General features: G+C 43.0%; 1 protein-coding gene across 2 annotated transcripts in view; it reads left to right on the forward strand.

Annotated features, from left to right (window-relative positions):
* Positions 1–15130, forward strand: part of DEUP1 (deuterosome assembly protein 1) — a 113237-nt gene that overhangs the window by 22475 nt on the left and 75632 nt on the right. For both annotated transcript variants that reach the window (XM_073612997.1, XM_073612998.1), the window contains one exon: positions 12672–12806. In XM_073612997.1, coding sequence (XP_073469098.1) covers positions 12672–12806 — 135 coding nt within the window. The remainder of the gene's footprint in view (positions 1–12671; positions 12807–15130) is intronic.

Genomic DNA, 15130 nt, shown 5'->3' on the forward strand with positions numbered 1-15130 from the left:
CAGAAAAGAATTAGAGGGGAAATATTTTAATGAGGACGCTAGTTCTGGTGACCTGGGGGTCCCCAAGAAATTCCCTTAATTTGCAAGTGATTTCCTGACCCCGGGAGTGTGGGGTTCACCTCTCTTAATAGCATATTGCCACAAGTTCCTCCTTGGTGATGAATATAGGAAAGTGCTGCCATGTTGTTCAACTGCAGAGAGACTGATCTTCCCTTCTCCTGTAGGCAGGGATTAAAGCGTTGCTATTCAATCTCTAATGAGGATAAAACCTGTATAGACAAAGGAGATTTTGCCGTTCTGAAGAAAGGGTAAATATGACTTTACCCATACAATTGGCCTGCTTGACTGTCTGGATACGTAGTTCAATGGACGGAAAACTGAAGCCAAGCAGATCCGGGCCTTCCTCTGATGAAGAGGAGCTACTTCTGTCCGCAGGCCGTCCACTCACCAGAGTAGCGGAACTAAGTGGGTTATCGCCACCTGCCAGGAAGCTCTTCTATTGACAGGCAACTAGGAGTGATCTGCCTGGCTGAGATAATTGAAATAAGTACAGCCTAAAATCTCACCCCACCCTCTTCAATAACAACGATATTTGAGTGTTACTTGTCAACTGTGAACTCCTCCAGGCAGTCTTTACTCACCAGCCCAATAGGTATTGTGCCACAGGCGCTGCAGGACTTTTGCTGGGATGGTAGTGTTGCTCTAGGAAGAAGCGATAAGACGTCATCCTTGGAACTTTCCCCTTGAATGGGAGCGACCTCTAGGGCTACGTTCCTCCAAAGAACGTCCGCCTTCCGTGGCTCTTGAACTTAGAGAATATGAGCATGCGGAGCTGAAAAAAATTCAAAGCAATCCACAAAGGGAGGCTCTCTTTTCCTGAAACTTACCACATGATTGTCTCCCACCTTTGAATTTGAGGGTCTTTTGTATAAATGGTGACTGACTCATGGTTTGAGGACAAATAGGATGGCCAGCTGAAAAAACAAGGATAGCTGAACAGGAAAATAGCATCAGAGAGCGAAAGGTTTAGAGATGAAAGAGAAAAATATACATTGTTAACAAAAAAATTAAAAGGCGTTCCTTTGGTTTTTCTTTTTTTTTTTTGTTTTTTTTTGTTTGGTTTTTGTTTTTCCTTTTAGCCACTTGCCTACAGGGCACTTACACCCCCTTCCTGCCCAGGCCATTTTTCAGCTTTCAGTGCTGTTGCATTTTGAATGACAATTGCGCGGTCATGCTACACTGTACCCAAACAATTTTTTTATAATTTTCTTCACACAAATAGAGCTTTCTTTTGGGGGTATTTAATCACTGCTGGGTATTTTATTATTTACGGAAAAAAAAAAAGACCAAAAATTTTGAAAAAAAAAAGTTTTTTTACTTTAGTTTTTGTCAGTAAATTTTGTAACTAAGTAATTTTTCTCCTTCACTGGTGTGCGCTGATGAGGCAGCACTGATAGGTTGAACTGGTGAGCATTGATGAGGTGGCACTTATGGGCACTGCTTAGGTGGCACTGAGGAGGCACTAATATGCCACGCTTATGGACACTGTTAGGTGGCACTGGTGGGCACTGATGGGCGACACTGATGAACATTGATCAACAGCATTGATGGGCAGCACTGATAGCCAGCACTGACTGGCATCGCTAATGGGCACTGATTGCTGCCACTGGTGGGTACTGGTTGCTGCCACTGGTGGGCAATGATGGGCACTGATTGGTGACACTGTTGGCACTATATTGTAATCAGGGCACTGATGATCCTAGCAACACGGCGTTGCCGCGCTGCGTGCCCCCCCGTGGGCGCACGAGAGCGGCCGTTCTAGAACGCCGTCATATGACGGCGTCTCAGAACGAGAGTCACACCGCCCCACCATCATTTGGCAGGGCGGGCGGCAACTAGTTAAACAAAAATCTAAGGGAAATAAATTATTGCCCATACATACACATACGAATATGTCTGATTTTTTATATATATATATATATATATATATATATATATATATATATATATATATATATATATATATATATATATATATATATATATATAATTTTTATTTATTTATTTATTTATTTTTTTATTATTATTTATTTATTTATTTTGTGCCATACCGGAAACATACAGCAGGGAGCATTGAAGGAAAGCTCACCTGTCCCAGGAAGCAGAGGGAAGAACAATCCAGAGCCAGGTGTTTCCTCAGATTAGGCGACCTGTCAGAATGTGTAACGGAAGTGACGTTCCGTCGCCGCCATCTTGCCACACCCCGCACGCCTCCATAGTAGGGATACACTGAGAAGGGGGAAAGCAGACATCTTGTTACACCCACCGGAGTTTTGCATTTTACACAATGAAGTGATTTGATATAGTGAAATACAGTACTTAGAACTCCGTCTGACTGTTTAGATGTTGAATTTCAAAAGCAGCGGCAAGCCTGCTCATCTCATAGGTTTGCTAATCTGACAGAAGATCACTGCTTTTAAAATTCAACATCTAAACATTCATACAGAGTTCTAAGTACTGTATTCCACTTGATAACCTCACTTTACTGTTAAAAATAAGTGTAAAATGCAATGATATATCCAATTTAAAATACTCCACAGAGTATATTATACCCCAGCAAGACTAGCCAGCATCCATGGCTTGGATGATGCGATTGATGGCGTTGTACCGCGGCAGGGGCGGATTTCAATCATGTATTCTGGCAATGTCAGCCAATACAGGAATTTTGGACAGACGTTACTAAAACGATACAGGGCCTGATCTCACTACCTGTTCCCATTACAATACCAATATGTTTGCTGGGCCTGGTGGAGGAAGTAGCCCCTTCTAGGGCACAAAGAACACTGCTCTCCCTCACCTTGTTATATGCATGCAAAGCCATCCTTTTGTGTTGGAAAAAACCTGAGGCCCCATCTTTAGCTTCTGGAAGGGCAAAGTGAATAAAGTATTACCTTTTATATAAAGCTACCTATTTAAGCAGAGGGTGCCCCAAAAAGTTTGAAAAGATATGGAAATGCTGGCTCTCCTCGGATGATACTGTATGAGCTATTGTATAATTGAAGGTCTAATTGTCGTATGAAGGAAACGTGCACCAATCAAGGAGCCCTGAAAGGCTTAATGGTAACCAAGCGATTGTAGTCATTGCTTTTTAGACCTTTCCTGAGTTCGTACCGTTAAACTAATCTGAGTATGCCGGAAGGGCAAGTAACTATGTATAACTGCCTACTGCCTAATACTTGGGACATTGCACAATAGGGGGAGGGAGGAGGAGGGAGTATGTTTAAGGGGTTACTTTTATGTACTGTTATTATTGTTCAAGAAAATGTGAATAAAAAGAATTTTCCAAAATTCCAAAAATAAGTGTAAAATGCAAAACTCCGGTGGGTGTAACAAGATGTCCGCATTCCCCCTTCTCAGTGTATCTTTAGTGTGGAGAAGTGTGATGGCGTAGGTGTAGCAAGATGGCGGTGACGGAACGTCACTTCCGTTGCACATTCTTGCAGGGTCGCCTAATCTGACGAAACACAGGCAAAGGAGCCTCTGCCTGACCAAACCTCCAGGGCCGTTTGAGCCCCTCTAATTATCGTTGGAGTTTTTTTTTTTTTTTTTGTTTTTTTTTTTTTTTATATATACATGCTTACATAGGTATTACAGGAATATTATAATTGTACTTTTAGGTAACAAGGGGAATAACAAAAGCAGTACAGAGGAGGGCTAGTTCCATGTACGGGTCCTAGGAATAAGAGTACGATGGCATAGGGTTGTCATGTGAAAAAAAAAAATATAAGTACCATGTGCAAAAGATCAGCCAAGCATACCAAATGAAGTACATGTATATACAGTGTTAAACATTTTTTCACAACCTCTAGTAAAAAGTTTAGGTTAGAATAGGGAAGTGCTAGATCCCCTGTCAAGCTTTATTTCTGAAAAGGGGGAAATTAGTGTTGCAAAGTCCCGGACCTCTTTGGGCCTAATAGTTACTTCCCAGGGTTAGGGAGAGCTGACATCCTTCAGTGTAGAGTGGGTTACAAGGCATGATAGGTGTAATGCAAGACAAACAGATGGGCGCCAGATAGTGCTGAATCGATTAATCGATAATATCGATAATAATCGATAATGAAAATCGTTGTCAACAATTTTCATTATCGATTAGTTGGTCCGCACCTTCCTCCCTGCCAGTCAGGAATCCTCCTGTGTACAAGGCGGGGGCGGCGCCGTATGTGACCAGGCACGTCCACGCCACTCCTCCTCGCTGACTTCAGCTCCCCACTGATATTCTCAGCCCCGCCCACTGCTGCCTCGAGGGAATAGACAGGGAGGCGAGAAGCAGCCGTGAGAGCCGAGCTGCACACTGTGAATACAACTCAGTCAGTACAGTAGTACATTAATTCCTATGACAAGTGCCCCATGATCCTAAGTATTTCTGGGGGGGGGGAGTGCCCCATCATTGGTGTTCCCGGAAGGATTAGTGCCCCATCATTGGTGTTCCCGGGAGGAATAGTGCCCCATCATTGGTGTTCCCGGGAGGAATAGTGCCCCATCATTGGTGTTCCCGGGAGGAATAGTGCCCCATCATTGGTGTTCCCGGGAGGAATAGTGCCCCATCATTGGTGTTCCCGGGAGGAATAGTGCCCCATCATTGGTGTTCCCGGGAGGAATAGTGTCCCATCATTGGTGTTCCCGGGAGGAATAGTGCCCCATCATTGGTGTTCCCGGGAGGAATAGTGCCCCATCATTGGTGTTCCCGGGAGGAATATTGCCCCATCATTGGTGTCCCCGGGAGGAATAGTGCTGCCCTATCATTTTCATTATTACTTTAAAAAAAAACGAAAAAAATTGCATATTACGTTGTGTTTTTTTTTTTTTTTTATGAATTTATCCGATTAATCGAAACAATAATCGGCCAACTAATTTATTTATGAAAATAATCGTTAGTTGCAGCCCTAGCGCCAGACACTTACTTTTTTAATTCAAAGAGATTTATTGTCTCTTAAACAGAACTGTGGGAGAGAGGGTTAGGGCCAGGACACCCTTAGGTAGATGCAATGATAATTGGCAGACTCCGAGACTTCTATAGGTAAATTACAGATGAAGGCCTCCAGCCAGACACCACTTCTTTATAGGTAGGACTGCTGTCTCCTATGGCAATGATCTTGTAGATGTTACTAACTGTAATGGTATTCAGCTATTTGCAACACGAACAGTTCTCTTTACCCCACACTCACTCACTGTGGGTCTTCACTCAACGAGCTCCCAGTCTCCCTCTCTCTCTAGACTGCAGATCCACTAGCCACTGGATCCCTGGAGCTCCTTCACAGTAGCACAGAGTATCTTCCTCAAGCATCACCCCCGCTTCCCTGCTGGGTCCCTGGCTTGGCACTCAGATACCCTTCAAGTTTCACCCTTGCTGACACGTTGGGTCCATGGCTGGGCACTTGCTGAAGTTTTGCCACTTCTTTTCCATCCCCGGCTGGCAAGAAGTTTGCTCTGGTACTGGCCTCAGCTTACTCATAATGGTCTCCGGTAGCAAGGTGGATGGTCCCTTCGTGGTGACAGCTTCCCCTCCACCTCCGACCACAACTGGTTCCCTGGCTGGCGGAACCATTACTTCTGGTTGCACTACAAGCCCGCAGTCCCAACCCTACACTGCTTTTCCTGCTTCTGGATAGGCCCTCAGACAGCCTAGCAGCCAGATGTCCCCGAGATGGGCCTTAGGTTTCTGGCATAGCAGCCCGGGGCATTACAACGCACGTCCACCCAGACTAGGGTTGCCCATTTTTCTTCAAGTCAAACCCGAACACTTTAGCGGCGCACAGCAATTTTTTTTTTATAGTATAAACTATACATATATTTTGCAATTAAATAACTTTTCTAATCATATTAAGTTAATCCACAAGAGTCCCCTTTTACATCCGAGTCAGCAGAGTTCCCCCTTTTACATCCGAGTCCACAGAGTTCCCCCTTTTACATCCGAGTCCACAGAGTTCCCCCTTTTACATCCGAGTCCGCAGAGTTCCCCCCTTTTACATCCGAGTCCGCAGAGTTCCCCCCTTTTACATCCGAGTCCGCAGAGTTCCCCCCTTTTACATCCGAGTCCGCAGAGTTCCCCCCTTTTACATCCGAGTCCGCAGAGTTCCCCCCTTTTACATCCGAGTCCGCAGAGTTCCCCCCTTTTACATCCGAGTCCGCAGAGTTCCCCCCTTTTACATCCGAGTCCGCAGAGTTCCCCCCTTTTACATCCGAGTCCGCAGAGTTCCCCCCTTTTACATCCGAGTCCGCAGAGTTCCCCCTTTACATCCGAGTCCGCAGAGTTCCCCCCTTTTACATCCGAGTCCGCAGAGTTCCCCCCTTTTACATCCGAGTCCGCAGAGTTCCCCCCTTTTACATCCGAGTCCGCAGAGTTCCCCCCTTTTACATCCGAGTCCGCAGAGTTCCCCCCTTTTACATCCGAGTCCGCAGAGTTCCCCCCTTTTACATCCGAGTCCGCAGAGTTCCCCCCTTTTACATCCGAGTCCGCAGAGTTCCCCCCTTTTACATCCGAGTCCGCAGAGTTCCCCCCTTTTACATCCGAGTCCGCAGAGTTCCCCCCTTTTACATCCGAGTCCGCAGAGTTCCCCCCTTTTACATCCGAGTCCGCAGAGTTCCCCCCTTTTACATCCGAGTCCGCAGAGTTCCCCCCTTTTACATCCGAGTCCGCAGAGTTCCCCCCTTTTACATCCGAGTCCGCAGAGTTCCCCCCTTTTACATCCGAGTCCGCAGAGTTCCCCCCTTTTACATCCGAGTCCGCAGAGTTCCCCCCTTTTACATCCGAGTCCGCAGAGTTCCCCCCTTTTACATCCGAGTCCGCAGAGTTCCCCCCTTTTACATCCGAGTCCGCAGAGTTCCCCCCTTTTACATCCGAGTCCGCAGAGTTCCCCCCTTTTACATCCGAGTCCGCAGAGTTCCCCCCTTTTACATCCGAGTCCGCAGAGTTCCCCCCTTTTACATCCGAGTCCGCAGAGTTCCCCCCTTTTACATCCGAGTCCGCAGAGTTCCCCCCCTTTTACATCCGAGTCCGCAGAGTTCCCCCCTTTTACATCCGAGTCCGCAGAGTTCCCCCCTTTTACATCCGAGTCCGCAGAGTTCCCCCCTTTTACATCCGAGTCCGCAGAGTTCCCCCCTTTTACATCCGAGTCCGCAGAGTTCCCCCCTTTTACATCCGAGTCCGCAGAGTTCCCCCCTTTTACATCCGAGTCCGCAGAGTTCCCCCCTTTTACATCCGAGTCCGCAGAGTTCCCCCCTTTTACATCCGAGTCCGCAGAGTTCCCCCCTTTTACATCCGAGTCCGCAGAGTTCCCCCCTTTTACATCCGAGTCCGCAGAGTTCCCCCCTTTTACATCCGAGTCCGCAGAGTTCCCCCCTTTTACATCCGACTAAAATCAAAAGCAAATCAAATGCAGTGCTAAATACAAAGTATCCCCTGAGGTATTATAGTGCATTCAATAAACGATATATAAAGTGCAATATGCAAAATGTGTTCTTATATACAGTATATAAATAATAGCAGGTAAAAAAACAAGGCAGAATCGATTGTTAGTGGTAGCTTTGGGCAGTGTGAAAGAGTGTAACAGACACTCTCCGCTTAGACAACTGCAGCCAGCAACCCTGCTGGGAAGCCATAGTCCAGTCTAAATGATGTGTCCGGGTTTCAAGCACTTTGAAACCCGGACACATGATTCCAATCCCGAACTGTCCGGGTGAATCTCGGACAGGTGGCAACCCTAACCCAGACAGCCGCCCAGGTGGCACAGAACCCAGATCATCTGACTCCACCCAAATAAATGGGTTTTCCCAGCAGGCCAAGGGACTCAAGAAAATCCCTGCCCATTGGCTGAGACACCCCATTCATTCCTAATCTGTCCTTGCAATGCCCTTGTCTTATCCCGGCCACCTAGCGAGAGAAGAGAAGTGCAGCAATTCCAGAATTAGGGCAAAATCAATTGGCCAAGGCAACTATCACTTGGCAACTAAATTTAATGGCAACCCTGCCTAGACATTGGGGTGCTACATTAGTAATTTTTAAGTTTCAGTAACATCCGCATATCATAAAATGCACACATTTTAAAGGCAGCTTTTGAAAGGGAAAAAATAAATACACCTACATTATTAAAATAAAAAAATGTGCATGTGTTATTTTTTTTGCATTGGAGTCTGCAAGGCCTTGCATCTGTGATCAGTGGATGGTCGGTGCAATGAAGACTTTCCCCAGCCCTGGGTCCATACAGATGGCTCAACCACCTGCTCTTACCACCCCCGACTGGCCGTGTGAGCCAGCCCTTAGTCACCATATTAACTTCTTCCCGCCCGGCCTATTGTATGACAGCCGGACGGGTGCCCTATTACTCTGGGTGGATGCCATATGATGATGTCCCAGGATCGTTCCTCGCTTGTGCCCCATGGGCCAAACTTCAGTGCAATCTGTCACCCGATGTGTCCACCGGACACAGCAGATGACAGATCAAGGTACCAGCCTGCTACCGGTACCATGTGATCACTGTGACCAATCACAGCAGATCACATGATAATTGTACACCATATTCATGCCATTCTTCGTGTACTAGCGTGTTGATCTCTGTGATTGGTCGCAGTGATCACATGATACAGACAGGGCCAATCATAGCCCATCTGTACAATACACACTGAATAAATTTTTCATTCAGTAAAAATGGTTCTTTATAACAGTGATATTCACTGTTGTAAGCAATCATAGCATGTAAAAAAAAAACAACCCTGATCACATCCTCAGAGTAGCACAGCACAGTGTTACTACGGTAACACTGTATTGCTCGGGTCACAGTATGTAAAAACAAAATTGTAAAAAAAAAAAAAATTATTATTATTATTTTTATACCATCACCAGTCAGTGTCCCTAATCACCACCGCTCCAATTATGATGACGTTGTACTGCACTGGTGACAGTATGTGTAAAAAAAAAAAAAAATAATAATTACCGTATTTATCGGCGTATAACATGCACATTAATTTTAAGAGGGAAGTTTCAGGAAAAAAACAAAAATTTTTAATAAGGAACTTTGAAGCAAAATAAGGGTCAGTGCCCATCTGCAGCCTCACCATTGCCATCAATGCAGCCAGATCAATGCCCATCTGCAGCCTCACAAGTGCCATCAATGCAGCCTCACCACTGCCATCAATGCAGCAGCCTCACCACTGCCATCAGTGCAGCCTGATCAATGCCCATCTGCAGCCTAGAAGGGACAGGGAGGGGGCAGGATGAGCGCCGACAGATTACATACAGTGAGAATCTCCTATGATAGACAGAACAGTGGTCCAATGGCGGCCCAGGAGACGGGACTTCCTATTACAGAGGCCGCCAAGTAAACAGGAGATTCTCACTGTATTTAATCTGACGGCGCTCGTCCTGCCCCCCCCCTCCCTGTCCCCTCCGAGGCAGCTAAAATTGAAGTATTGGCATATAACACGCACACGCTATTTGCACCCGATTTTCATGGTGAAAAAGTGAGTGTTATACGCCAATAAATACAGTAATTGTATTAATTTTCCAAAAAATTGTGACAAATTACAACTTTTACCAAATACCTTGGACTACCTACTTTCCTAAAAGGGATCATTTGAGGGATATCTGTACTGTCTTGGCATTTTTGGGCCTCAAGACTTTTCGGTCTTTTTTAATTTATTTAATAATAATGCATGTTTCATTTACAACACCCTATAAAAGAAAGTATTCTTTTGTGAGAATTTCGTTCTGTTTAAGCTGTTCTTACAAATGGCCACAAGATGGCGCTCAGTTACTATGGGAATACCTTTAGGCATCCCAAGTTTAAAAGATTACAATCAGATAAACAGCATACTGTGTTTGGTGGGTAAAATGTTACTAAACATTTGCTCGTTTACTGTGTGGGGGTAGTACACATAAATGACATGCTTCATTTTCCACACATCGGTAACTAACGCTACCAAATGACACCTAAAGCTGTGTCCAGAAGATTAGACTTTGATTTATACCCAGTGGGGCACAGATGGCAAAAAAAAAACCCCTAACAGGGGTTATAACCCTCTCTTACTTTTATCAAACATGGAAAAAAATGTTTTGCCTTTAGTTCTACTTTAAGAGTTTATTAACCTCTTGGTTACCTGTACAGTTCCTCTTAATAATGTAGTGTTGGTCTGGAGAGCTAACTTTATAATTTTATGTAAAATTCCAGTAATTTTTCAAGTGCGATATATGATTGGTTGGTATTCCAAGGTATCCACCTGCAATTTACAGAGTGATCTCTGCCATTAATTGATCCTGCTGGGAGCTGTCCCTCTGTAGCCCAGGCCTCAGCCAATCCTGATTTCCAGACAGTTAGTGTTTGTGCTCAAACCCCTTATCACCCACTATGGAACCCTTCTCTACTTATGGTTGGACACATTCATAATCACCCACCCTAGACTACTGATGATTGACACACTCACTATCACCCACTAGGGGAACTCTGCACTACTGATGGTTAGACACAATCATTGTAGGCCACTAGGGGAAGCCTGCACTACTGATGTTTGGACATACAGTTGTGCTTATAAGTTTACATACCCTGGCCAAGACCTCATAAATTCTGCCATTTTTCAGAGAATATGAACGATGACACAAAAACTTTTCTTTCACTCATGGTTAATGTTTGGCTGAAGCCATTTATTATCAATCAACTGTGTTTACTCTTTTTAAATCATAATAGCAACAGAAACTACCCAAATGATCCTGATCTTAATACCGTGTATTGCCCCCTTTAACATCAATGACAGCTTGAATTCTTTTGTGTTATTTGTGGATGAGGCTCTTTATCTTCTTAGATGGTAAAGCTGCCCATTCCTCTTGGCAAAAAGCCTCCAGTTCCTGTAAATTCTTCGGCTGTCTTGCATGAACTGCATTATTGAGATCTCCCCAGAGTGGCTCAATGATATTGAGGTCAGGAGACTGAGATGGCCACTCCAGAACCTTCACTTTATTCTGCTGTAGCCAATGACAGGTCGAGTTGGTCTTGTGTTTTGGATCATTGTCATGTTGGAATGTCCAAGTACGTCCCATGGGCAGCTTCCTGGCTGATGAATGCAAATGTTCCTCCAGTATTTTTTGATAACATACTGCATTCATCTTTCCATCAATTTTGACCAAATTTCCTGTGCGTTTGTAGCTCACACATCCCCAAAACATCAGCAATCCACCTCCGTGTTTCACAGTAGGAATGGTGTACCTTTCATCATAGGCCTTGTTGACTCCTCTCCAAATGTAGTGTTTATGTTTGTGTCCAAAGCTCAATTTTGGTCTCATCAATCCAAATGACTTTGTGCCAGAAGGTTAGAGACTTGTTTCTGTGCTGTTTGACGTATTGTAAGCGGGATACTTTGTGGCATTTACGTAGTATTGGCTTTCTTCTGGCGACTCGACCATGAAGCCCATCTTTCCTCAAGTGCCTCTTTATTGTGCATCTTGAAACAGCCACACCACATGTTTTCAGAGAGTCCTGTATTTCACCTGAAGTTATTTGTGGGTTTTTCTTTGCATCCCGAACAATTTTCCTGGCAGTTGTGGCTGAAATTTTACTTGGTCTACCTGACCATGGTTTAGTTTCAACAGAACCCCTCATTTTCCACTTCTTGATTAGAGTTTGAACACTGCTGATTGGCATTCTGAATTCTTTGGATATCTTTTTTTATACCCCTTTCGTGTTTTATACAGTTCAACTACCTTTTGCCATAGATCATTTGACAATTCTTTTGCTTTCCCCATGACTCAGAATCCAGAAATGTCAGTGCAGCACTGGATGAAAGATGCAAGGGTCTGTCAGGAGTCCAGAAACTGAAATGACCTTTTATACACACACACTAATTACAAGCAAACAGATCACAGGTGATGATGTTTACCTTTAATAGCCATTCAAACCCCTTTGTGTCAACTTGTGTGCATGTTATCAGGCCAAAATCACCAGGGTATGTAAACTTTTGATCAGGGTCATTTGAGTAGTTTCTGTTGTGATTATGATTTAAAAAGAGTAAACACAGTTGACTGATAATAAATGGCTTCAGCCAAACACTAACCATGAGTGAAAGAAAAGTTCTTGTGTTATCATTCATATTCTCTGAAAAATGGATGGCTAAGAAATCATAAATTCTGTCAGGGTATGTAAACCTATGATCACAAGTATGTGTGTGTGTGTGTTTGTATAAAAAAAAAAACTATATATCTTTATCTATATATAGATAGATAGATAGATCTCTCTCTCTCTCTCTCTCTCTCTATGTATGTATGTGTGTGTGTGTGTGTGTATATATATGTGTGTGTATATATATGTGTGTGTGTGTGTGTGTGTGTGTATGTATGTATATATATATATATATATATATATATATATATATATATATATATATATATATATATATATATATATATATATATATATATATATATATATTTATTAGTGTGTGTGTGTATATAATATATTGTTAACCCTGTGCATCCTTACATACTTCAAACTTTTCCATGAAAACATGGATGCTTTGTTCATAGACCATACACTGTATAATTTATAAGACTTTTCTGTTTCTTGGAAAGACACCAATCTCCTCCATGTTGAATAGTCTAATGTTTTGCTTTATTCTTGTCATTTTTCTAGCTGTGTAAGCTGAAGAAAAGTTATGAAAAACTGCAGTTTTATTGTGTGAAGAGTCAGAAGAATGCGCCCATTGCAGGCACTCCAGGGCAGGAGAAAAGCCAGTCTGAGCTGATGTGTATGTCCCAGAAGTTAGAGGTGAGTGCGGCTCTTGACTGGAAAAGGTGCAGAGAGGTTTAAACAGAAAATAAAGGCTCAATGAAACATAAATTAAAATACATTAAGCTCAATTCACAAAGCTAAAATACCAGGATAAGGATCCTTTTATTTTCAAAAAAAAAAAAAAAAGAAAAACTTTTAAAATTACAGTCTTGTGTCTAAAACGAAAGATCTTATACATGTATAACATAACCTAAGCTTGCACATTTTCCCTTTTTAAAAACGTTCTTAACATATTAAAGGGTATGGTCCTTCCACATTACAACTGCAATGTATTTACAGATACAAAAATGCATGTCCCCCTGGAAGAGCTGATTACTATCTGAGTTGAGTAACAATGACTTTGCTGTCCAGGGTTGGACACATCCACTACTCTTTTATTTCAATAACATCACTTTGACACTTTGGAGATATAACCACTTGCTGAGTCAAACTGAAATCAGAGTACCAAAGAGTTTTTTATTCGCCCACGTCTTTTAGTACAAGGGCCATCAAATATATTTTACAAATATTCACAGGTTGAAAAAAAAAATCTGTATCAGAACAAAGAAAAAACTTTATCAAAACATAGGAGACCCCATCAAGCGTCTCCCTCTTATGTTCATGTTCCTATCAGAGTCCCCCTGTGTGCCAAAATCTCGTAATGGGCCACAATTTTGAGATCCCTGCCCTGGTCTATTGCAGATGATATGGCTGACACAAATTCAGTAATTAAATCTCACACACTAGAGAGATTGTATAGACTATACAGTGTTATTGTGGATTCAGTAGTCTGGGTCAGGTTTAGAGAGGCTACCATGACCTAATCGTGGGTAATTGATAGTCCTGATGGTCAACAATCCTGCATGAAGACTACTACTAATACGAATTGCATTAAAAGATTAGCCTTTAGATCCTCATATATATAATATAATATATATATATATATATATATATATATATATATATATATATATATATATATATATATATATATGTGTGTGTATGTATATATATGTGTGTGTGTGTATGTGTATGTATATGTATATATATATATATATATATATATATATATATATATATATATATATATATATATTTTGCTCATCCTTTAGTATTTGATTTTTTTTTTTTTTTTGTTAATATACCTGCACTTTTTAAATTATTATTATTATTATTATTATTATTATATTATAAATAGTTTTTCACAATGCTTAAGGTTCCTTTTGATAGACGTTTATGTTAAAGTAGAACTTCACCCTAAAGGGGAAGTTCCACTTTATGCTCCCCCCCCCCCTTGTACTGTAGCCACTTTTTTGGTGGGAGGGGGGTAGTGAGTACCTAGGTCTGACAGGTGAGATCACCGTGGGGAATTAATCTGCCCCCCCCCCCCCCCCTTATTTTTTTTTTTTTTTTTCGCTGCCTGCAACCTTTTTGGACATTTAATATGTCCCAGAAGGCTGCAGGACCATTCACAAAGCACAGCGCAGCTCGCGCATGCGCAGCCTTACCAGCCTGGGTAAGGACAGAGCTGGATCATTGGACAGGTAAGTGTCCTTTTATTAAATGTCAGTAACTACAGTACTTTGTATCTGCTGACTTCTATTTTTTAAAAGCCTCAAAGGCTTTGTTAGTTGTGTTTTTTTTTTTTGTACCCTCAGTCTAGAGGAGTGCGTCAATAATTCACCCCTTGGCAAAAGTTGGGGGACAGGTCAGCCTTTAGCATGACACTGGGCTGACATTTCTTCCTGGAATAGGAAGGGAAAACAAGTGAATAACCATGTACACACGCCTATCCTTGAGAGGTAAGACTGCTCTATAATCGCAACTATGCAAATCCTAACAATTAACTTCTGCTATTAACTCCTTTTTGTTCTGCTAAATATACCACTGAAAGTTTATCAATATCTTTATCTTGAGCGCAAATAAATGGTGTCTTGATTGAGTCAGAAATTCAGAGCTGTCCTGGGCATACTTCCTGTGCCATCTCTAGGAGTCCTCCCTGGGTTTATCTTGCACAACCATTAGGGGTCCTTTCACACGGGACGGATCCATGATGATCCGCCCCGTGAACATTCGCTTGCTCAGCGGGGATCGCTCTGCCGATCCCCGCTGAGCAGGAAGATGACAGGTCTGTCTCTGCACACTGTGCAGCGACGGACCTGTCAGAGCGCCGCTCTCCCCTATGGGGGATCGGATGACGACGGACCGTAGAGTCCGTCGTCACCCGATCCGATCCGAAAACGGATGGAAAAGTAGGTTTTTCCTCCGTTACACTTTTTAGGATCAGAGCGGGTCGGATGTCAGCGGACATGTCTCCGCTG

This window comes from Aquarana catesbeiana, linkage group LG02, assembly GCF_042186555.1.
Source record: "Aquarana catesbeiana isolate 2022-GZ linkage group LG02, ASM4218655v1, whole genome shotgun sequence".
NCBI classification, from domain to species: Eukaryota; Metazoa; Chordata; class Amphibia; order Anura; family Ranidae; genus Aquarana; species Aquarana catesbeiana.